General features: G+C 47.0%; 2 protein-coding genes across 3 annotated transcripts; both read left to right on the top strand.

The window, feature by feature from the left end:
• The first annotated feature begins 1,775 nt into the window (after positions 1-1,775).
• On the top strand, positions 1,776-7,592 carry LOC117383594 (BTB/POZ domain-containing protein 3-like). 2 transcript variants are annotated; one of them, XM_055222459.1, is made up of 5 exons: positions 1,776-1,933; positions 4,519-4,778; positions 5,664-5,754; positions 5,848-5,966; positions 6,076-7,592. In XM_055222459.1, the coding sequence occupies exons 2-5, from the start codon at positions 4,600-4,602 to the stop codon at positions 7,106-7,108; spliced, it is 1,422 nt and encodes a 473-aa protein (XP_055078434.1). In that variant the 5' UTR covers positions 1,776-1,933; positions 4,519-4,599; the 3' UTR covers positions 7,109-7,592. The 2 variants fall into 2 exon arrangements, with proteins under 2 accessions (XP_055078434.1, XP_033836714.1); XM_033980823.2 differs by having other exon boundaries at positions 4,524-4,778.
• Positions 7,593-8,230: 638 nt separating this feature from the next.
• Positions 8,231-13,020, top strand: acaa1 (acetyl-CoA acyltransferase 1). The gene is made up of 12 exons (XM_033980928.2): positions 8,231-8,505; positions 9,049-9,142; positions 9,303-9,360; positions 9,702-9,781; positions 9,898-9,940; positions 10,158-10,256; positions 10,385-10,465; positions 10,795-10,985; positions 12,104-12,283; positions 12,406-12,461; positions 12,637-12,782; positions 12,897-13,020. Exons 1-12 carry the CDS (start codon positions 8,320-8,322, stop codon positions 12,970-12,972), a joined length of 1,290 nt encoding a protein of 429 aa, XP_033836819.1. The 5' UTR covers positions 8,231-8,319; the 3' UTR covers positions 12,973-13,020.
• The last annotated feature ends 11,285 nt before the right edge of the window (positions 13,021-24,305 follow it).

Raw genomic sequence — 24,305 nt, forward strand, 5'->3', positions numbered from 1 at the left:
CTTTGTTGTGGATATTAGCACATGGCAGGTTAGCCTCTTAGTCTATGGAAAAAATGAATGGAAAATTTACTTCCGGAACCAGAGCGGACTTTGAAGTGGGCGGGACTGATGAACTCTATTGCTCCTGTCACGATAACAAATTTAAAAATACAGAAAAATATCACTGAAATGAACTCACGTGAGCTTTAAGCCATGTCCAACCTCCTCAAAAACAGTTTGAGTAAAACTTTATTATTATTCTGCAACATCTCCAAAGCTCAAAATGCGACGTTCCACCTTGTGATGTCATCAAGTGGGAGTTTTCAAGTGAACAGCTCCTTTTACCTTTAGGGTTAGGGTTAGTCGAGATTAGGCTTAGTTCAGTCGAGATTGGACATTCCAGGTCTGAGATTATCCAAAGATATCATAAAACACACAGGGGAGCACTTCCTGTATCACCACATGATGACATCACAAGGTGGAACAGAGTGTTTTTTCAGTTGAAGAGGAGAACTCTAAACGTGTGGATGAAATAAAACACTCCAGGTTGGGATGAGGAAACAAGAAAATACTGCCACAATAAACCCAGAGCCCATTTCCAAATGAACGTAAACGTGGCCAGTTATACATAATTAGCACAAAAAGGGGCGGGGTCTGGAGGACTAAAGGGCGGAGTGAGGGGAGAAAAGGGGCGGGGTCTGGGAGTATGAGGAACAGTGTGATTGGTCTAACTCACTCTTCAATCTCTGTTTCAAACTGTGGCACAGGTTCTGCTTAGATTTTTGCCAAAAACGATCATATGGATTGCACTAAAGGTCATGTAAAGGTCATAACAGTGGGGTCTTGGGTCAGGGTTAAGGGGGTCATGAAGGTCGTAAGGGTCATGGGGTCAGGGTAAAGGGGGTGTGGTGTCTTCTTCAGATGCTGTTGAGCGTGGGGGAGTGTGAAAAGCACTTTATTTATTTAAACTGTATAAAAACATTGCGTGTACGCCACAGTATGATGTCACTTCCTGTGCAGTTGTTTGATTTATGTGGAATATTTGTTTTACTTTGAAAGATTCAGACTTGGACCAAAACGGTACAACCTCTAAACGACCTGAGTTTATGTAGAACAGCTCAGACTTTTTGCACTTTAAAAGCTCAAAGCGTCACAGCTGCCCTGGGGCAGACGGAAAGAAACATGGCCTCCAATCTGCGCCAACAGCATCTCACCACCAGCACTCACTTTCACAAAGACACAACAACAATGAAAAGTGGAGTCAGATTCAAAACTCTAACCTTCTGCGCTGGTCATAATGTTCTGGGTGATTTTTTTTACTGAATATTCTAATATTCTAATATTGATTCTATTATTTATGTATTTATTGTTTATTGAGGTATGGGCTTGATTTCACTGCTCTTCCTGTTTGGTGCCAAACATTTTGTCATTTTGAGCTCATGTATTTACACTTTAGAGGATTTTTGACAGACAGCTGTAATATGTGTTATTTTCAGTGTTTTAGTTTAAGAAATGTGTTATTTTCAGTTCAGTGCTTTAGTTTTAGATACAGAAGAAAAACTACATTTGTACAAATGCACTTTTCTGTAAATAAACGGTTTATTGTTTATTGTTGACAAATGTTTAGATCTGGATTCTATATAACTTTATTTATAGGTTTATATTTCATGTTTATTACACTAAATAAATGTAATATTCAGATTCTATATGACCTTGTTTGTAGGTTCATATTTCATGTTTAATATTCTAAATGTTTGTGGACATTCTGTCCCGGGACACGGCGCCTCCCTCACGCCGCGCAGGAGGCGTGTTCACGGGACAGTCTCGCCCCGAGCCCCGGAGTGAGCCCCGGAGAGGAGCCGCTAGCCCCGCGGAGCCCAAAAACACACTCTTTTTACGGGAGAAAACATGAGCCCAGCGCCGGGGCTTCTGTTCTGAAACGAGCCTCTGTGCGGTGAGTCCGAGAACCGAGAGTTTGACCCGAGTCTGAAGCAAAAAGAAGAGAGTTTACACGAGCTAACTGTTAGCATTAGCGTTAGCATTAGCATGCTAACGTGAACAGCGAGCGATGGTTAAACTTTACGCGTCAGATGTTTTGTTTGTTTTGTGTAAGTTTAGTTCTGTCAGTCTTTGTGCCTCATGTCGCACTTTTATAATCACAGATATTGTTCATTTTAGCGGAAAAAATGTCACGTTTTGATTTGAAGATAAAGTTGCTACATGATTATCCGATTATTAGCATTAGCTTTGACAACAATAACACCTCTAATATTGAGGTGTGTGTACGTGTATGTATGAAAGTGAGCTAGTTTGTTTAGCTGGTCGGTTATTGGTTATTAGTTATTTAATTGGTTAGTTTATTATTTGGTTAGTTATACCTAAACCTGGACTGGACCATGTTTTGACCAGACCTAATAACACTGTTTTAAAGCAGGGACTTGATCTGTGTTTGTACTTGAGGCTTTATTATGGTACAGAGCAGCAAATGACATAATCCAAACATAAAACCTTATTTCACAGGCCCATAAACTCAAGCCACAGCTGACCCAAGAGGGATTGTTTATTATTTTTATTTTGTACAGCCAACTACAATTGTTAGATTTGAAATAGCCCTTCTCTGCAGGGTTCTGTGGGGAGGGAATGGAATTACTTCATAAACTGAACACTGGGTACATTTACAAACAGACCTAATTATTAAATCTGATTCCTCACATCAGGTGGAACTGTTTACATGACAACTCCAGAGATCACATCCTCAGATTTGTTGTGCATGTAAACAAAGCCAAACTCCTTGACTTTTTTGTGTTGATATTGAGGAATAGCTCAGTATCGATTCCACAAATACAATGTTGATAAAGTAGTACTTTCTTTTCTATTCCCATGTGTCCTTATATGTGTGTACTACCTCAGTGGTCCATGGGTGTAAACTAGTCTATGTGTCTTATACTTGTTCTGATACAGCTCAAGATTATTCTAAAGATATTCAGGAAAGGTTCATTTCTTTTCTAGGAATGTGACTTTTTAGTATCAATACCTGCTCAAATAGTATGTAGTTTCGATCAATATCAGATTTTTGATACTTTTGACAGCCCTAGTCTCCTGTGGGTTTCTTGTGCAAAGCCCAGGTCTCTCTTCAGTAGCTCCTGTCTCACGTCTCTCTCTTCAGTAGCTCCTGTCTCACGTCTCTCTTCAGTAGCTCCTGTCTCACGTCTCTCTTCAGTAGCTCCTGTCTCACGTCTCTCTCTTCAGTAGCTCCTGTCTCACGTCTCTCTCTTCAGTAGCTCCTGTCTCACGTCTCTCTCTTCAGTAGCTCCTGTCTCACGTCTCTCTCTTCAGTAGCTCCTGTCTCACGTCTCTCTTCAGTAGCTCCTGTCTCACGTCTCTCTTCAGTAGCTCCTGTCTCACGTCTCTCTCTTCAGTAGCTCCTGTCTCACGTCTCTCTCTTCAGTAGCTCCTGTCTCACGTCTCTCTCTTCAGTAGCTCCTGTCTCACGTCTCTCTTCAGTAGCTCCTGTCTCACGTCTCTCTTCAGTAGCTCCTGTCTCACGTCTCTCTTCAGTAGCTCCTGTCTCACGTCTCTCTCTTCAGTAGCTCCTGTCTCACGTCTCTCTCTTCAGTAGCTCCTGTCTCACGTCTCTCTCTTCAGTAGCTCCTGTCTCACGTCTCTCTTCAGTAGCTCCTGTCTCACGTCTCTCTCTTCAGTAGCTCCTGTCTCACGTCTCTCTTCAGTAGCTCCTGTCTCACGTCTCTCTCTTCAGTAGCTCCTGTCTCACGTCTCTCTCTTCAGTAGCTCCTGTCTCACGTCTCTCTCTTCAGTAGCTCCTGTCTCACGTCTCTCTCTTCAGTAGCTCCTGTCTCACGTCTCTCTCTTCAGTAGCTCCTGTCTCACGTCTCTCTCTTCAGTAGCTCCTGTCTCACGTCTCTCTCTTCAGTAGCTCCTGTCTCACGTCTCTCTCTTCAGTAGCTCCTGTCTCACGTCTCTCTCTTCAGTAGCTCCTGTCTCACGTCTCTCTCTTCAGTAGCTCCTGTCTCACGTCTCTCTCTTCAGTAGCTCCTGTCTCACGTCTCTCTCTTCAGTAGCTCCTGTCTCACGTCTCTCTCTTCAGTAGCTCCTGTCTCACGTCTCTCTTCAGTAGCTCCTGTCTCACGTCTCTCTCTTCAGTAGCTCCTGTCTCACGTCTCTCTCTTCAGTAGCTCCTGTCTCACGTCTCTCTCTTCAGTAGCTCCTGTCTCACGTCTCTCTCTTCAGTAGCTCCTGTCTCACGTCTCTCTCTTCAGTAGCTCCTGTCTCACGTCTCTCTCTTCAGTAGCTCCTGTCTCACGTCTCTCTCTTCAGTAGCTCCTGTCTCACGTCTCTCTCTTCAGTAGCTCCTGTCTCACGTCTCTCTCTTCAGTAGCTCCTGTCTCACGTCTCTCTCTTCAGTAGCTCCTGTCTCACGTCTCTCTCTTCAGTAGCTCCTGTCTCACGTCTCTCTCTTCAGTAGCTCCTGTCTCACGTCTCTCTCTTCAGTAGCTCCTGTCTCACGTCTCTCTTCCTCAGCACAGTGAGTCTTGGATCTGTGGAGCCATGTGCTCCGGGCCCCTGCTCTGAGGGCCCCAGCATCAGGGCACCGGGCGGAGGATGGCCGGAGAGCTGTACCCAGGCTCCAAGAAGCTGGTGCCCTCTGAGAGCAGCTCCACCCTCCAGACCTACACCCACAGCCTGAGCCCCAGCGTCAGCAGCACCAGCGCGGGCAGCACAGGGGGCAGCGCGGGAGGAGGCTCCAACTGGCAGGGTCTCTTCCCCACGATAAGAGAGAGGTAACACGCCACCCGCAAAACGGCACCCGCAAAACGGCACCCGCAAAACGGCACCCGCAAAACGGAACCTGCAAAACGGCACAAGCACAGCATGTGCAGCAAAGCACGCACAAAAATAGTAGTTACATATAATCTCTGGTACCTTCCGCATTTCACTTTTGTGCCGTGGTAGAATCATAGTCTGTATAAAGCAGTGGACTGAGGGAGTGTGACGTCACCCACAGCGTCACCCACAGCGTCACCCACAGCGTCACCCACAGCGTCACCCACAGCGTCACCCACAGCGTCACCCACAGCGTCACCCACAGCGTCACCCACAGCGTCACCCACAGCGTCACCCACAGCGTCACCCACAGCGTCACCCACGTCAAGACCAGCAGTTATACTGGCTAATTTGGAGCTGAGTTCTAGCGAATTCTAGAGTTCTTCGCGTTTGGCAGGGGGTGAATGCTGAGCAGCGCTGTCAATCAAACCTGTTGTTAACATTAGCGGGAGTGACCTCAGGGAAAGAAGATGCCTGAAGGTGCCCAGAATGACAAGTCTGACGGCAGCAGTTACAGAGAGAGAGGCCACGCTCTTTCAAAAGAAAGTGAAATTTGATTCAATGCAATGGAGAGATTGGTTTGTTCGGGCCCTTCACTGGTGCTGTGATTTTCTTTGTTTCATTCCTTGAACCTGGATGAAATTATCTCAGTAGAAGTAAAACTGAAAATTGTGTACGGCTTTATGAATCCCTCCTGACCACCAGAGGGCAGTGCTGGAAGTGCTGAATGTTCCCTGCGCATGTGTGAAGGACACATTCAGCACATTTCAGCAGCGCCCTCTGGTGGTCAGGAGGGATTAAATAAAAGTGTGACATTGAACTGTAACTGTTTGTTTTCACAGGAACTCGGTCATGTTCAACAATGAGATGATGGCCGATGTGCATTTTGTGGTGGGACCTCCAGGAGGAACACAGAGAGTCCCAGGACACAAGGTACTAGACCTGGACTAGACCTGGACTAGACCTGGACTAGACCTGGACTAGACCTGGACTAGACCTGGACTGATGTGTGTGTGTTTCTTTCAGTATGTTCTGGCAGTGGGCAGCTCTGTTTTCCACGCCATGTTTTATGGAGAACTGGCAGAAGACCAGGACGAGATCCGAATCCCCGATGTGGAACCACCATCTTTCCTTGCCATGTTAAAGTAGGTCGACTTTAGGAGCAGCCATGAGTTTAGGAGGAGAAAATGACTCAAATATATATCTCCATGTGTTTTTGACTGTCCATCTCTCTGTCCTCTCTCCCGTGCTCAGGTACATTTACTGTGATGAGATCGACCTTTGTGCCGACACAGTTTTGGCCACTCTTTATGCGGCAAAGAAGTACATAGTGCCTCACCTGGCGCGCGCCTGCGTGACCTTCCTGGAGACGAGCCTGAGTGCGAAGAACGCGTGTGTGTTGCTGTCGCAGAGCTGTCTGTTTGAGGAGCCGGAGCTGACGGAGCGCTGCTGGGAGGTCATAGACGCTCAGGCTGAACTGGCTCTGCGCTCTGAAGGCTTCTGCGACATAGACGCCGCTACGCTCGAGAGCATCCTGCAGAGGGAGACACTCAACGCCAAAGAGATGGTGGTGTTTGAGGCGGCACTGAGCTGGGCAGAAGCAGAGTGCGGGCGCCAGGATTTGGAGCCCACCATCGAGAACAAGAGGCAGGTCCTCGGCAAAGCCATCTACCTGATCCGCGTTCCCACCATGGGCCTGGAGGACTTTGCCAACGGAGCGGCGCAGTCCGGCGTCCTCACGCTAACCGAGACAAACGACATTTTCCTCTGGTACACGGCAGCTAACAAACCCGAGCTGCTGTTCTGCACCAAACCGCGCAAAGGTCTGGCGCCGCAGCGCTGCCACCGCTTCCAGTCCTGCGCCTACCGCAGTAACCAGTGGAGATACAGGGGGCGCTGTGACAGCATACAGTTTGCGGTGGATAAGCGCGTGTTCATCGCGGGCTTCGGTTTGTACGGCTCGAGCTGCGGCTCCGCCGAGTACAGCGCTCGAATCGAGCTGAAAAGGCAGGGCGTCGCCATGGCCCATCGCCTCATTAAGTACTTTTCTGACGGCTCCTCCAGCACCTTCCCCGTGTTCTTTGAGCACCCGGTCCAGATAGAACCCGACACCTTCTACACAGCCAGCGTGATCCTGGACGGAAACGAACTCAGCTACTTTGGACAGGAAGGTATGACCGAGGTGCAGAGCGGGAGAGTCACCTTTCAATTCCAATGCTCCTCTGACTCCACCAATGGAACTGGAGTGCAGGGAGGACAGATCCCAGAGCTCATCTTCTACGCCTGACCACCCCAGAGCTCATCTTCTACACCTGACCATCCTCTGCATCTCGGAGGAGGAGGAGGAGGGGCCCGAGGAGGAGGAGGGGCCCGAGGAGGAGGAGGGGCCCGAGGAGGAGGAGGGGCCCGAGGAGGAGGAGTTTACTCTTTGGGCTTATATTTTTGTGAACTCTCAAGTTTAGAGACATGTTTCCGTTTCAGACTAAACTTGTAAAACTGCGGTCGTGTTTGGAGCTGGTTCCTCAAGGATCCTGAAGAACACATGAACAGACTGAGAATAACATTTTGTAATATAAATGTGACACCATGAATTGCTGAAATATATTTTACACTTCCATGGAAATGTTTTTGTAAAACTCTGAGTTTGCGAAGAAGGCGGCACATGGACATGAGATTCATTTTCACCCTGTAAAACCCTGAAACTTGGACCTGGCCTCGGTCCTGGACTCGGTCCTGGACTTGGTCCTGGTTTAGACCTGGCCTCGGTCCTGGCCTCGGTCCTGGCCTCGGTCCTGGCCTCGGTCCTGGCCTCGGTCCTGGGCTCAGACTTGACTCGGCCCTGGTTTAGATTTAGTCTTTTTCATCGTGTCTGTGTGAGTCTGAATGTGAGAACGTGGCCTTAAACTGTTTAATAAAAAACATATTTCATATTATTTAAAGTTATTTAAAATTCTGAGCTCAGAAATGAAAAAACATCACATTTTTTGTTTTTTTTTGGTCCAGGTTTAGCCCTGCTTTAGTCCTGGTTTAGTCCTGGTTTAGTTTTTGTTTAGTCCTGGTTTAGTCCTCATTTAGACCTGGTTTAGTCCTGGTTTAGTCCTCATTTAGACCTGGTTTAGTCCTGGTTCAGTCCTGGTTTAGTCCTGGTTCAGTCCTGGTTTAGTCCCAGGTTTAGCCCTGGTTTAGTTCTTGTTTATTCCTGGTTCAGTCCTGGTTCAGTCCTGGTTCAGTCCTGTTTTAGTCCTGGTTCAGTCCTGGTTCAGTCCTGGTTTAGTCCTGGTTCAGTCCTGGTTTAGTCCTGGTTCAGTCCTGGTTTAGTCCTGGTTTAGTCCTGGTTTAGTCCTGGTTTAGTCACGTTGTGATATTTGCGGAGTTTCGCGTTTGTAGTTTGTCCCTCCGCGCGCTCCGTCCTCTTGTGTAAACAAAGCGGTCTGTCCACTTCCGCCTCTCTGTGGTCTCTCCGTGGTCTCTCCGGTGTCCGCCGCCTCTCCGTGGAACATGCAGCGTCTCCAGGTCCTCTCGGGACACCTCCGTCCTCCAGGCCAGTCCCCGGGGCTCTCCGCAGACTTCCCCGGCCTCAGGAGCTCTGTGTGCGGCGCCGCCACCTCCGACAGTCCCGATGATGTGGTCATCGTCCACGGACTGAGGACCGCGATCGGGAAAGCAAAGAGAGGGTCCTTCAAGGTCCGGACCAGGCCTGGATTAGTCCTGGTTTAGACCTGGTTTAGACCTGGTTTAGTTCTGGTTTAGTCCCGGTTTAGACCCAGTTTAGACCCGGTTTAGACCCGGTTTAGACCCGGTTTAGTCCTGGTTTAGACCTGGTTTAGTCCTGGTTTAGACCCGGTTTAGTCCCGGTTTAGTCCTGGTTTAGACCTGGTTCAGTCCTGGTTTAGTCCTGGTTTAGTCCTGGTTTAGACCCGGTTTAGACCCGGTTTAGACCTGGTTTAGACCTGGTTTAGTCCTGGTCCTGGTTTAGTCCTGGTTTAGTCCCGGTTCAGTCCCGGTTTAGTCCTGGTTTAGACCTGGTTTAGTCCTGGTCCTGGTTTAGTCCCGGTTCAGTCCCGGTTTAGACCTGGTTTAGACCTGGTGTAGTCCCAGTTCCTCACTTGTTTTCGGGTGTTATCTGGTGGTTGCTGGTTCAGTTCTGCTGTTGTGCCCTTTGGCAGGACACTTCTCCTTCTCCTGTTTTAAGTTTTTCAGTTTGATTTTGTTTTTTGTTCCTTCCAGGACACGACTCCAGACGAGCTCCTCAGCGCCGTGATGAAGGCCGTCCTCTCAGACGTCCACCTGAGTCCAGACCGACTGGGGGACGTGTGTGTGGGTACGAACTGGACCAGGACTGAACCGGGACTAAACCAGGACTGACCCAGGACTAAACCAGGACTGACCCAGGACTAAACCAGGACTAAACCAGGACTGACCCAGGACTGACCCAGGACTAAACCAGGTCCAGACACGTTGTGTTTGTTGTGATGTTTCAGGGAACGTGCTGCAGCCTGGAGCTGGAGCTCTCATGGCCCGAGTCGCCCACTTCCTCAGGTCAGACTGACCCACTGTGTCTGTGACCTGTGCATTTCTCTCCTCCTCCTCCTCTCTTGCTTCTTTCTGTCAGTGCTTTCCTCTCCTCCCTCTCTCTCCTCTCCCTCCTCTCCTCTCTCACATTCTCTCCTCTCCTCCTCTTGTTTCTCTCCTCCTTTTGTTTCTCTCCTCTCCTCCTCTCCCTCCTGTTTCTCTCCTCCTCTCCCTCTCCTCCTCCTCCTCCTCTTGTTTCTCTCCTCCTCTCCTCTCCTCCTCTTGCTTCTCTCCTCCTCCTCTCCCTCTCTCCCTCCTCTCCTCCTCCTCTCCCTCCTCTCCTCCTCCTCTCACTCTCTCTCTTCCAGTGGTTTTCCGGAGCATGTTCCTGTTTACACGGTGAACCGTCAGTGCTCGTCTGGTCTTCAGGCTCTGCTCAACATCGCAGGTACCAGGCCGTCGCCACGGAAACACACAAACAAACACACAAACAAACACACAAACACACAAACACACAAACAAACACACACACACACGACTCAAGCCGATGTGTTTGTGCTGCAGGGGCCGTCCGGAGTGGGACCGTGGACCTGGGTCTGGCCTGTGGGTGAGTTTACACTGAGCCGGACGCTTCAGTTTGTTGTTGTCCAGCTCCACTGGACACTGCAGTTGTGTTTGTGTTTTTTATGAAGTGTTTTTAGATGAATATTGTGATTTAAAAAGTGTAAATTAAACAGAATGATCCACAGAGATGAGAACCATAGAGACTCAAGCTCATTAGGGCTGATTTATGCTTTAATTTGAGTTTGTGTTGTGTTGGTCAGAGTAGAGAGCATGTCCCTCAGGTCCATGTCCAACCCCGGAGACCTGAGCTCCAGAGTGTCAGACGTGGACCAAGCCCGAGACTGTCTCATCCCCATGGGGTCAGTACTACAGTACTACTACTACTACTACTACTACTACTACTACTACTACTACTACTACAACAATCACCACCGCTGCTACTCCCCCCCCGGCCTCCAGGGGTCAGTCTGACTCTGTCTCTGTGCAGAATCACGTCTGAAAATGTGGCTCAGGAGTTTGGAATCTCACGAGAAAAACAGGACGAGTTCGCCCTCCGCTCCCACCAGAGGCAAGAACAAAGACCTGGACCGGATCGGGACTGGACCAGGACTAAAGCAGGACTAAACCAGGACTGGACCAGGAGCTTTGACACAATTATCACATCTAAATTGGAACTAAACCCGGATTAGATCAGGACTAGAGAAGAACAAACCCTAATCTACAAACAAAATTAAATCAGGGATAAAAAAGGACCTAGACCTGGACTAGACCTGGACTAGACCTGGACTAGACCAGGACTAGACCAGGACTAGACCAGGACTAAAGCGAGACTAGACCTGGACTCAAGCGGGACTAAACTGGGACTAAACTGGGACTAAAGCGGGTCTTGTGTTCCAGAGCGGCCCGGGCCCAGAGCCGGGGGCTGTTTAAGGAGGAGATCGTCCCGGTTCAGACCCAGGTCTTGGACGGGTCTGGATCTGAGACTCGGGTCTTGGTCTCTGAGGACGAGGGGATCCGGCCCAGCACCACCATGGAGGGACTGTCCAGACTGAGACCGGCCTTCAGCCCTGAGGGGTCCACCACCGCGGGTCAGAACCGGGACTGGGCGGGGACTGGACCGGGACAGAGACACAGCATGTCCCACCTGAGACTTCTGACCCTGTGCATGTCATAGTCTGTTTATATAAATGGACAGAGCGAACCTGCCGCCGCCACCGCCGCAACCGGGCTCCAAACAGGAAGTGACCATGAGCTCCATCGACTCTGGCTCCAGTTCACTTCCTGTGTTAAACAGCGCCCCCTGTGTCTGTCTCTGTCTCTTCAGACTCATTCTGGTCTTAAATGTTCGTATTAACCCTCTACATGATCCTGGGGTTTTTATTTCACTATTGTGTCTGTAAATCAAGATATGAACATTAATAACAGACAAATCAGGTCCTTCTGTCCCCGAGGTCGCTCCTGTTAGCGTTAGCGACATCCTCTCTCCTGATTGGCTCTTTGGTTGCTATGATACTCGTCTCTACAGCTGCTCTGGCCTCATGAGCTTCATCTGGAGCTGAAGTGACGTCTCAGTCCAGTGTTTAGTGTGTGTTTGTGTGTCTAAGTGTGCGTCTGTGTGTCTAAGTGTGCGTCTGTGTGTCTAAGTGTGCGTCTGTGTGTCTAAGTGTGCGTCTGTTGTGTCTTAGTGTGCGTCTGTGTCTTAGTGTGCGTCTGTGTCTAAGTGTGCGTCTGTTGTGTCTTAGTGTGCGTCTGTGTCTTAGTGTGCGTCTGTGTCTAAGTGTGCGTCTGTTGTGTCTTAGTGTGCGTCTGTGTCTTAGTGTGCGTCTGTGTCTAAGTGTGCGTCTGTGTCTAAGTGTGCGTCTGTTGTGTCTTAGTGTGCGTCTGTTGTGTCTTAGTGTGCGTCTGTGTCTTAGTGTGCGTCTGTGTCTAAGTGTGCGTCTGTTGTGTCTTAGTGTGCGTCTGTGTCTTAGTGTGCGTCTGTTGTGTCTTAGTGTGCGTCTGTGTCTTAGTGTGCGTCTGTGTGTCTAAGTGTGCGTCTGTGTCTAAGTGTGCGTCTGTTGTGTCTAAGTGTGCGTCTGTTGTGTCTAAGTGTGCGTCTGTTGTGTCTTAGTGTGCGTCTGTGTCTTAGTGTGCGTCTGTGTGTCTAAGTGTGCGTCTGTGTCTAAGTGTGCGTCTGTGTGTCTAAGTGTGCGTCTGTGTGTCACAGGTAACAGTTCTCAGGTGAGTGACGGGGCGGCCGCTCTGCTCCTCGGGCGTCGCTCTTCGGTCGTGGCTCTGGGTCTCCCGGTGCTCGGGGTGCTCCGCTCCAGCGCCGTGGTGGGCGTCCCCCCTCACCTCATGGGCATCGGACCTGCCCAGGCCATCCCCCTGGCTCTGGAGAGGGCAGGTACGAGTCTGCTCCTCCTCCTCTCAGCTCCTGTCTCCTCCTCCTCTGGCTCTGCTCCTCCTCCTCTGGCTCTGCTCCTCCTCCTCTGGCTCTGCTCCTCTTACTCTTGATTGTATTTTCAGGTTTGACGGTTGACGACATCGATGTTTTTGAGATAAACGAGGCGTTTGCGAGTCAGGTCAGTTTAATTTTGAGCAGAGCTGGATTCAAACTTCACCTCACGACTTTAGTCTTGGCTCTGGATCGAGTCTTGATTTTAGTCCTGGTCTGGTTCTAGTTTTGTCTTGGTTTATAATCCTACTTTGGTCCCGGTCCGTCCCGGTTTGTTTAACCCTGTGACCCTCTGGTTCCAGGCGGTGTTCTGTGTGGAGAAACTGGGCATCCCGCAGCACAAAGTGAATCCAAACGGGGGCGCTATAGCTCTGGGCCACCCTCTGGGCTGCACCGGAGCGCGGCAGGTCGTCACTCTGCTGCACGAGCTGCGCCGACGCAAAAGGAGGTAACCACAAAAAAACCCCACAAAAAAACAACCTGACGACTTTTAGCCTCCGTAAAAGAAGAGGCGACTCTGCTCACAATGACACACATGATTTTAAAATGTGTTTGTGCTCAGGGCGTTTGGGGTCGTGTCCATGTGCATCGGGACCGGGATGGGAGCCGCCGCCGTCTTTGAGTATCCAGGGCCCTGAACCAGGACTGGACCAGGACTGGACTGGGACTGGACCAGGGGCCATGATAATAATAATAATAATAATAATAATAATAATAATAATAATAATAATAATAATAATAATAATAATAATAATAATTTTTGACCAGTGATGGACTTTACTCTAAAGATGAAATTACTACATTTGAAGCAAACTGAAATGATTAAAATAGAATTTTTAAATAATTCTTTCATCCAGAATAAAATAAATATCAAACAAACACTAATGACATAATGAAATGTTTGGACAAGAGTTTAAATCTGAGTCATTTCCATATTTTTCGTCCGTTTAAACTGATAAATGTTGAATCCTTCAGCGCTGTGGTGATGTTTGATCTGTGCAGCTTTGAGACAGTTCCACACCTGTCCAGCAGAGGCAGCACTAAACACTGACCTTACGTTTGACATAAATCTTTAATCTCGCCGTTTGTGCCTTTACGTCGATGCTTTTGGTCGAGTCACTGTTTTCAGATCCACTGAAATGTGGATTTAACCTGTAAATATTTAGAGAATTCTCTGTAAATCTGTAGTTTTCTTGTAATTAAAGTTTGATTAGAAAAAAAATGAGTTTGTGCTCGACTTTTTTCCTACATTTGGCCTGATTTTGAACTATTTAAAGCAGACCTGTGTCAGAATAGCTCTGATTTAAAGCAGAGGACCACATGTTGAAACACATGTCCAGCAGAGGGCCCCAGACTCGTTCAGATGCATTTCACACTTTGACAGAGACACTGGACATTTAAGACGGACTGGGACATTCATGATCTGTCTGTTCTTCAAAGTCAGATCAGGGCTTTGTTTTTTTTGTTTTTTTTAAATTTTTTTCAAATTATTATTATTATTTTTATATATATTTATTTATTTTATTATTTATTTTTATTTCAGGGACAGTGCATATTAATCAACATTTCTGTAAATATGCCAGAATTGGCCAAAGTCTATTTTTCATCCTGATATCCTGTTGCTGAGAAACTAGTTGCTGAACAGATTATAAACCGCCTTAACACCACCCCATTCACACTACGCCCAATGCACCACCCCATTCACACTACGCCCAATGCACCACCCCATTCACACTACGCCCAATGCAGTTTGGATTTCGAACCAACTATTCAACGGAAACGGCCACTTGCTTCTTTACAGAAAATATTCGTCAATCAGTGGACAAGCGTGGGGTCGTTGGCGCCGTTTTCCTTGATCTGAGAAAGGCATTTGACACGGTTAATCACAACATTCAACTTCTCTGCCAACACTGTAAAATGGATTGAGGCTTATTTAAGTTAGAATTCAGTCACATCTTTCCTCCCCCCTTAGTCTCTCCACTGGGGTCCCACAAGGGTCAATTTTAGGTCCATTATTATTCTCACTATACATCAATGATCTCCCATCTGTCTGCTCTAATGTCTCTGTGCAGATGTTTGCTGATCACACAGTTCTTTATGTCCATGGAACAAACATCTCCACCGTATCTGCCAAACTCACACAGGCCCTAGTTCATGTCACAAATTGGTTACAGCTAAACATCCCAAACAGTCGCAATGTTCTTCACCAAATCTCATAACAGCTCCTCCATAAATCCTGACGTCCGTGTGTGTGGTGAACAGCTCCAGGTGGTTCCAGAATACAAATACCTCGGTGTCACCCTCGATTCAAAACTCACTTTCAAATCCCACATAAAAATCATCAGTAATCGCATCAAATTTAATCTCAGCAATTTTGGACACATTGGACCTCAAATGTCCACAGTCAGCCCAAATGTTCATACACTCCATGACACTTTTCCATATCACTTACTGTCTCACTGTCTGGTCTCACTCAACTTCTACAGCTCTAAAACTCATCCACTCTCTTTATAAACGGACCGTCAAAACTCTCGATCGGAAACCACAGTCTTATCACCGCTGTCCAACCCTCCAAAAACACAATCTACTGAACTGGAGGTCAAATCTGCTCATCTCTGTCTCATATTTAAAATCATGTCATCTCCTCCACTCAGTTTATTCACATCAGGATCTGACCACAAAAGAACCAGAGGGGCATCGAGAGGGGACTGCATCATCCCACTCAGGAGACGTCTGTTTGGCCAAAGCACCTTCTCTGTGAAAGCTGCTCCTGACTGGAACACTGTGTGTGTGTGTGTGTGTGTGTGTGTGTGTGTGTGTGTGTCTGTGTCTGTGTGTGTGTCTGTGTGTGTGTGTGTGTGTGTCTGTGTGTGTGGGGGTGTGTGTGTCTGTGTGTGTGTGTGTGTCTGTGTGTGTGTGTGTCGGGGTGTGTCTGTGTGTGTGTCTGTGTGTGTCTGTGTGTGTGTCTGTGTGTGTGTGTGTGTGTCTGTGTGTGTGTCTGTGTGTGTGTGTCTGTGTGTGTCTGTGTGTGTGTGTGTGTGTGTGTGTCTGTGTGTGTCTGTGTGTGTGTGTGTGTGTGTCTGTGTGTGTCTGTGTGTGTGTCTGTGTGTGTGTGTGTGTGTGTGTCTGTGTGTGTGTCTGTGTGTGTCTGTGTGTGTCTGTGTGTGTCTGTGTGTGTCTGTGTGTGTCTGTGTGTGTCTGTGTGTGTCTGTGTGTGTGTCTGTGTGTGTGTGTGTGTGTGTGTGTCTGTGTGTGTGTCTGTGTGTGTGTGTGTCGGGGTGTGTCTGTGTGTGTGTCGGGGTGTGTCTGTGTGTGTGTGTGTGTGTGTGTCTGTGTCTGTCTGTGTGTGTGTCTGTGTGTGTGTCTGTGTGTGTCTGTGTGTGTCGGGGTGTGTCTGTGTGTGTGTCTGTGTGTGTGTCGGGGTGTGTGTGTGTGTGTGTGTCTGTGTGTGTCTGTGTGTGTCTGTAGACAATGGTATGTTGTGTTTGTGGCTGAATGTGGTTTTATGACTATAAGAATGGAGTTGTATGCGACTGTATGTAAGAATGATTTTAGAGTGTAAATAATAACCTTGTTTTTATTCTGTTGTATTTTATTTCCTACAGGTCGACATTTTACACCTGTCCCAGGACAACGGATGAAAAACAGCCCTCGAGCTAATTCTGGCATATTTACATGCAGATGTTTATTAATGTGCATTGTCTCTGAAATAAATAAATAAATATAAAGTTGTTTTAATTTGGAAAAACAACAGTTCCAAATCAAAATCAAGATAAATGATACTATAAAAATGTACTGTCGACACAACAGTTTTGTGTGCAGTGTTACACTGCTAACAGTGTGTGTGACTGTGGTTTTGAACAGGAGCTAAAGTGACTTCAGTGTATTATATTATTTGTACATTAAGTGTGTGTAACTATGGTTACCTCCAGTGCAGCATTTGGACACATTAAATAAATGAACTGCAGCTGAAATGACGTGAGTGGATTGAACCAGTAAAGATTCACATTATGTCACAGAACGACACATGATACTTCAGATGATACTTCAGATGATACTTCAGATGATACTTCAGATGATACTTCAGATGATACTTCAGATGATACTTCAGATGATACTTCAGATGATACTTCAGATGATACTTCAGATGATACTTCAGATGATACTTCAGATGATACTTCAGATGAATGACACATGTACAGGGCCAGAACAGGTCACTGTACACACACACACACACACACACACACACACACACACACACACCCCCACAGGTTACTGTACACACACACACACACACACACACACACAGGTCACTGTACACACACACACACACAGTTTATAAAATCAGTTTAATTGGCAGTAATGTGTCTGTGAGTGTCAAAGAATCAGTGCAATGTGAAGCATCAAACTGACTTAGACTTGTTCTTTTTACAGAGAGAACGAGCCTCTAAAAAGCAAATATTTATATATTTAGAGATTGGACAGTACATTACCTTTTAGATCTGATACTACAAACTTTAAAATACAAAACACACAGTCTCAAAGTTAAATCTCTTCTTTACAGAAAAATGTGAAATTTGCTGAAGACTGAGCAGCATCACCAGGACGAGGAGGAGGAGGAGGAGGAGCAGGAGGAGCAGGAGGAGGAGGAGGAGCAGGAGGAGGAGGAGGAGGACGAGGAGCAGGAGGAGCAGGAGGAGAAGCAGGAGGAGGAGCAGGAGGAGGAGCAGGAGGAGGAGCAGGAGTGTGATAGAGTAAAATCATCGGTAATCAGCTCCTAAGCCTGGGGATCCTTTTCAGTGATCGGTAATCCCTTCACCCGCCACTTGGGGGATTTCGCGCAGTTTCTCCTCATTGCATTAAATTCCTGCGTGAGAGAAACAACTGCAAATCACTCTCGTGATTAACTCTCCATATTTTCAGGTAAAGGTTACCAAATGTTTGCTTGTTATCTGTGCACTGTTAAGGTAGTTTGTTGTTGCTGTAGAATGTTGAACTTAAACTAAAAGAATGTTTATTTGTGTATTTTAGAAGCCTTTGGAAATGTGTTAATTGTGTTGTGAACTGGTGCTCCGCCATCTTGTGGCCACACAAGCTAATGTGCTAATGTGCTAATGTAATATACTGTTCATTCAATTGCATTATACTGTTCATTTGATTGCATTAAATTCCTGCGTGAGAGAAACAACTGCAAATCACTCTCGTGATTAACTCTCCATATTTTCAGGAGTGCAACATATCCCCTCTTCGGGGGTACAACATTTGGAGGCACCGCTGGGATTGCTGTTTGGATGCCTGGTGCCCACAGCCTGTGCACCGCACTCCAAGCTAGCTAAATCCCCCCCCACACCCAGGCAGACCGCAGCGAGGAAGGTGTTGCTGTAAGGAGAGCTGGCAGCTGTGTTTCAGTCGACGCGTCCTGAGGCCGATCAGAGATCATCAGGAGCCGCAAAGACCGTACAGCTCAGCGTCATCTATATCTGCAAAAGGTCCCCCTGTCTACTGCCAAGATGTCAGCGTTGGAGCAATTACGAGAACAAGTTGTGCATGAAGTGCACCCCTTACCCAAAAATCATCTAGTATCTATCTGTGAGTTCCTCGGCATAGCAGATAAAATAAAGGCTAGCACGAAAACACGCCTATCTCTGCTCACACATATCCAGTTGCACATTGAGAGAGAAGAAATGCAAGGGTTTGAGGATGAAGGAATGTCAGAGCTGTTGCTGCTGAATGATAAGATTACTGAAATAATAAAAGTTGACAATGACTCATATGAACAAAACGTAAATGAAAGAGGCGATCCAGGGCATGAAAAGCAGCCTGATACTACTTTAGTGACAGAGACAGCTAATGTAGTGAACAGCACTGTGGCTTATCGCCAGCCCCCCGGAAGTAGCCGCCCTGTGAGTAGCACACTCAGTCACCAGCAACCAGGCCCCTGTTGGCAAAAGGACTTCAAAATATCTGGCCAAATAGGAGAGCCAGGCCAAAAAGACAAACTGACATTTTCCAGTCTGGCTCATCAGATAGAAAACGGATTGAGCAGAGGCTACTCGGAGCTGGACATTGTAGATGCCGTTATCAGAGCTATTTTGCCAGGTCTCCAACTACGCAGCTACCTGGAGGGGAAGGCCCAGCTCACCTTGCCCACTCTCCGCCGCATCCTCCGCTCGCATTTCCAGGAGAAGAGTGCCACTGAATTGTACAAACAACTAGCTTCAGAGGTACAGAACCCCAAAGAGACTGCCCAGAGTTTTCTTATGAGGGTTTTAGATTTAAAACAAAAGGTCTTGTTTGCATCCCAAGAGTCAGAGTCAGGACTTAAGTATGATCCAGCACTAGTTCAGCGTATGTGCTTACACACCATACTCACAGGCCTGCAGAGTGACAGTGTCAGGATAGACATGCAGCCACTTCTGTTAGACTCCGGGACACCAGATGAACTCTTGTTAGAGAGGTTAAACATGGCTTGTGCCAACGAAGCAGAGAGAAAAAACAAGAAAAGGTGTTTAGCCTCACAATCAGCTACAAGTGTGAGTGTGGTTCAGTTAGAGGATGCAGTATCTGTTAAGAATCCAGTGAGAGAGGTTAAAGCCAAAATACCTGCTGAACTGTTTACCGAGCTAGCAGAACTTAAGACAGGTGTAGCGTCCCTGAAAGGACTCAGTGCAGAGATAGCTCAGATTAAAGAGACGCTACAGCAGCCAGTGTCTAGCCTTCAGTCATATGCTCCGCCACCAGTTATGCACTACGACAGGGACCCCCAACGGCAGTTCCACAGCCATCAGGACCCCCGCCAAAGATCACAACCCTCTCAATATCAAGCACTGCACTATTCAAACCGCCTAGCTCGCCGGGAGAGGATGTGCCACGTCTGTCAGCAAACCGGAGCCAATGAGCGCTGCACACATTGCTACCTCTGTGGGAGCGGAGAACACTTTCAAGCTGGATGTAGAAACAGAGGCATGAGACCCTCTAGAGAGAGACATTTAAACAGGCAATGGTTACCACTGAGGGACGAGTGTTAACCATTGCTCACACCAAGTCCCGACAATCTGCCAACTGTAACCAAGAAAATCCAGATAAGGTCCTGAGACAGTGTTCCGCATGTAAAAAGACACTTTACTGTTCTCCAACATGCCAGAAGAATCACTGTAACAAATGTAAGCGACAATGCACAGAAGTTAGGCCAAACAATGAGACTGTTCATATCCCGCTACCACTGGCCCAGGTAAACACCCCTCACAAAGTTGCATCTCTCGTGGGCAGCCAGTGCTTGGTGGAGTGTCTCCTGGACGGCCACAGACTCCAGGCTCTGTGGGATTCAGGCTCACAAGTGTCAATAATTGATGAGAGATGGAAAGAGGACTATTTACCACATATAAAACTGAGAGATGTTACTGAGATCATGGACTCCACTGAACTGAGCTTGACCGCAGCTAACGGGACCAGCATGCCCTATCTCGGGTGGATCGAGACAAGCTTCCAACTTGTTTCTGGGACAGGACAACCTGAGAAAATCATCATTCCCATGCTGGTAATGAAAGGTTATTATTTGCCCCACCCCATTATAGGTTATAATGTCATTGAACATATTTTGAATAAGACTGCAAAAGATGAGGTATTTAATGCAGTGAGAAAAGCATTCCCCAGCCTCAAAAGAAACAAGGTTAAGGCTTTTGTTCGAGCTGTCAGTACAGATACAGAAAATGAGTTCAAGGTAAAAACAAAAAAAGACCGTATCACTGTACCTAAACAAAGTCACATCCAAGTTGAGTGTCGTGTAGCTGCACAGCCATTTAAACAAGACATGACTGTACTATTTGAGCCAGATTTAAATCCTCAGTGGCCAGACAATCTCGAGTTCTTTGATAGCCTGGTTACAGTTAAGAAGGGCACTTTACCAGTCATAACTGTAGATGTCTCCAATCCCACTGACCATGAGATAGTCCTTGTAGGGCGCACAGTAGTTGGTACAGTGCAGACTATTACTGCTGTCTTACCTGACCAAGTGTTTGAAAAAGCTACTGTAGCTGCAGTTAACCCCACAAGTACACAGCCACCATGTAGCTCTAGTGAAAAGTGGGACCCACCTGTAGATCTAAGCTCCCTCAGCGCAGAACAGAGAGTAATAGTAAAGCAAATGCTTAGAGAGGAATGTGACTCTTTCTCTAAAACAGACAATGACATAGGCTGTATTGGAAATTTAAAAATGACCATTTCCCTTAAAGATAATGAACCTGTCAAACGCACCTATATGTCAGTGCCACGCCCGTTATATCAAGAGATGAAAAGTTACTTACATGATCTAATAGCACAAGGCTGGGTCAGAAAGTCAAACTCCTCTTACTCCTCACCAGTCGTGTGTGTTAGAAAGAAGGACGGTACTTTAAGATTGTGCATAGACTATAGGGACTTGAATAGAAAAACCCATCCTGACCGCCAGCCCATCCCTCGTGTTCAGGACATTATGGACAGTTTGGGTGGTAATTCCTGGTTCTCACTGTTGGATCAGGGGAAAGCGTACCACCAGGGATTCATGTCAGAGGAAAGTCGCCCACTCACTGCTTTCGTGACCCCCTGGGGACTGTATGAGTGGATACGCATCCCCTTTGGACTAATGAATGCTCCGGCAGCATTTCAACGTTGCATGGAGGAGTGTCTGGAGGGACTCCGTGACAACATCTGCATCCCCTACCTGGACGACACATTGGTGTACAGCAAAACCTTCCAAGATCATGTGGAGGATGTGAGAAAAGTTCTCCAGCGTTTAAGAGACTTTGGTATCAAGCTTAAGCCAAGCAAGTGTGATATTTTTAGATCGGAAGTGCGCTACCTAGGCAGAATAGTGTCAGCAGAGGGCAGTAGAGTCGATCCTGCAGATTTTGAAGCAGTAAGAGCACTTAAAGACACCAAACCACAAAATATTGGTCAACTTAGAAAAATGTTAGGCCTGCTGTCATACTACCGGCAATACATAAAAGACTTTTCCAGAAAAGCAAACTGCCTATATGAGCTGTTAAAGGCTGACCAAGATACAGAGAACTTGACTATGAAAAAAGTGACAAAGAGAAAACAGAAGAACGCCAGTCCAGTTGTGCCCTCAACAAAACAAATAGAGTGGACGGACCAACACCAAAGTGCACTTGAGGAACTAATAGACTGTTTGCTCAACCCACCAGTGCTCGGCTTCCCTGATTTCATGCAGCCATTTATTGTCCACACTGACGCGTCACACAAGGGACTAGGAGCAGTGTTGTACCAAAGACAAAATGGTAAATTACGTGTTATTGCTTATGGATCACGCACGTTAACAGCAGCTGAGAAGAACTACCATTTCCATGCAGGCAAACTTGAATTTTTAGCTTTAAAGTGGGCAATCACAGACAAATTTAGAGACTACTTATACTATGCCCCGACATTCACTGTGTTTAGTGACAACAATCCACTAACATACATTTTGTCCACTGCCAAACTGAACGCAACAACCTCAAGATGGGTCGCAGAGCTTGCTGATTTTCACTTTACTATCAAGTACAAACCGGGAAAAGAAAATGGTGATGCTGATGCTTTATCGAGAATGCCCCTTGATGTAGAGACACTAATGAAAGACTGTTCTGAGGAACTTCCTCCTGACTCCATTGCAGCTGTAGTTCAAGCCATTGAGAACCAAAAGCACACCCCAGCTACATGGACCTTATCAGCAGCAGCCATGTCAGTCGTCGTACAGCAAGGTGAGTCAGCTGAAGCATCACTCGCACCCATACCAAAAGAACAGTTAAGCCGAGTACAAAAGACTGACCCTGTTATAAGTCCTGTATTACAATGTAAACAGACAGATTCAAAACCACTGGCCAGAGAACTCAAAACTTTCAACCCAAAAATAAAATGTCTGTTCAGAGAATGGGATAAGCTAGTGCTAGATACTGATGGCATTCTGTACAGAACTACTTCTGTCCGCAAACAGCTGGTCCTGCCAGAACAGTTTAAAAAGACGGTGCTTGAAGAGCTGCACAATAATATGGGCCATCAAGGTGTTGACCGCACAGTGTCTTTAGTACGTGACCGCTTCTTTTGGCCATATATGCAGGCAGATATCGAACATTATGTGACCAAAGTTTGTTCCTGTGTGAAACAGAAAAAACCCAATCGTGAAACAAGAGCCCCTTTGACAAATATTGTAACGACACAGCCCTTTGAACTTGTGTGTATCGATTTTCTTCATCTCGATAAATGCAAAGGTGGTTATGAATATATACTAGTGATAGTTGATCACTTCACACGCTTTGCACAAGCCTATGCCACCACCTCAAAGTCAGGGAAAACAGCTGCTAACCTCATCTTCAATGATTATGCCCTGAAATTTGGTTTTCCTTGTCGCATTCACCATGACCAAGGTGGTGAGTTTGAAAATCAGTTATTCCTTCAGCTTAAAAAACTCAGTGGCATGGCCGGCTCCAGAACAACGCCCTATCACCCGATGGGGAATGGTCAAGTTGAGCGTATGAACAGAACATTATTGCAAATGCTTAAGACACTAACGGAAACTCAAAAGTCTAACTGGAAGGACTCTATCAATAAGCTGATGTACTCTTATAACTGTACACGCTGTGAAGTGACTGGTTATTCCCCATTTTATCTACTGTTCGGGAGGTCACCCAGGTTGCCAGTAGATATGCTTTTTGGATTGCATTCAGATTCAAGTTCTAGTGACTACAGAGACTATGTCGATAAATGGAGAAGAGGCATGGAGGAAGCATATGCCATTGCAAGTGAGAATGCAAAGAGAGCAGCTGAAAAAAGCAAAAGACATTATGACGCAAAAGTGAGAAGTTCTGTGTTACAGCCTGGCGAGAGAGTTCTGGTCAAGAACCTGACACCCAGGGGAGGCCCAGGGAAACTTAGAGACTATTGGGAAGACACTATTCATACAGTAGTCAGACAAATGGGGACGGACCTACCAGTCTATGAGGTGAGACCAGAGAGAGGCAAAGGACGCTCTAGAGTGCTACACAGAAACCTTCTCATGTCATGTGACCACTTACCTTTTGACCCAGTTCCAGAAAAGGACAACCCTGTAAAACAGAAAAAGAGAGACAAACCCACTCTGGATGTTCAAGAGTCTGATGACGATGAGGAGAGTGGTGATGAGTACAGCTGCTATTATGCACCACCTCAGCTTGTTGCTCCCCAGGTACCAGACCATTCTGCTGAAACAGGACAAGAACCTGCAATAGGGAGACAGCAGACTCCAGTACCAGTCCCTGCCCTACCACCAGAGCCCCCTGGTGTAGAGAAACTGGATGCGCATGATCCGGCTGCTGAGGAGACAACTTGCGAGGAGATGGTTTCAGCTGCTGGTGATCCACCGGCCCCTCACTCGCCTGCTGCACCTGCAAGACCCGAGGAGCCAAGGCCCCAGTGCCCTCAACGAGAGCGACACCCACCGAGACGGTTAACATATGACCACCTGGGCACTCCATCCTGCCTCAGTGTCCAGTCGGCACCGCCGATGCCGCCTGTGTATCCAGGTTTGGTCCCGTGGTTTCCAACTCTACAGCCATACTACACTCAGCCCTTTGGTATGTATGGACTACAGCAAATATAAGTTGACACTTCTCCAGGGATGACTTAAGAACTGTACTTACAGACTGTCATTAAGACTTTTTGCTCTGTGGATTATAAACACAGTGAAAAGACTAATTGTGAAGAGTGGACTTGTTATTGAGTCGTCAATCTTCAGATTCGGACAGTGGGGAAGTGGTGTTTGAAGTCAGCATATATGATTTGCTCTTGAGTTTATGGACTGATGGGTAAAAATGGACTATAAAAGAAGATGATGTATTGGTTGGTATAATGTCGGGACGACATTTTTCAAGTGGGGGAGAGTGTGATAGAGTAAAATCATCGGTAATCAGCTCCTAAGCCTGGGGATCCTTTTCAGTGATCGGTAATCCCTTCACCCGCCACT

The sequence above is a fragment of the Periophthalmus magnuspinnatus genome, chromosome 1 (assembly GCF_009829125.3).
Source record: "Periophthalmus magnuspinnatus isolate fPerMag1 chromosome 1, fPerMag1.2.pri, whole genome shotgun sequence".
NCBI classification, from domain to species: domain Eukaryota; kingdom Metazoa; phylum Chordata; class Actinopteri; order Gobiiformes; family Gobiidae; genus Periophthalmus; species Periophthalmus magnuspinnatus.

What these genes read in the sequence shown, in the direction of transcription:
- acaa1 (XM_033980928.2), top strand. Translation starts at nt 8,320, where the DNA reads ATGCAGCGTCTCCAGGTCCTCTCGGGACACCTCCGTCCTCCAGGCCAG. An exon ending in ACTGGGGGACGTGTGTGTGG is followed by an intron (nt 9,143 to 9,302) that starts GTACGAACTGGA and finishes GTGATGTTTCAG; the next exon opens with GGAACGTGCTGCAGCCTGGA. An exon ending in TGAGGGGTCCACCACCGCGG is followed by an intron (nt 10,986 to 12,103) that starts GTCAGAACCGGG and finishes TGTGTGTCACAG; the next exon opens with GTAACAGTTCTCAGGTGAGT.
- LOC117383594 (XM_055222459.1), top strand. Translation starts at nt 4,600, where the DNA reads ATGGCCGGAGAGCTGTACCCAGGCTCCAAGAAGCTGGTGCCCTCTGAG. An exon ending in TTCCCCACGATAAGAGAGAG is followed by an intron (nt 4,779 to 5,663) that starts GTAACACGCCAC and finishes TTGTTTTCACAG; the next exon opens with GAACTCGGTCATGTTCAACA. An exon ending in TCTTTCCTTGCCATGTTAAA is followed by an intron (nt 5,967 to 6,075) that starts GTAGGTCGACTT and finishes TCCCGTGCTCAG; the next exon opens with GTACATTTACTGTGATGAGA.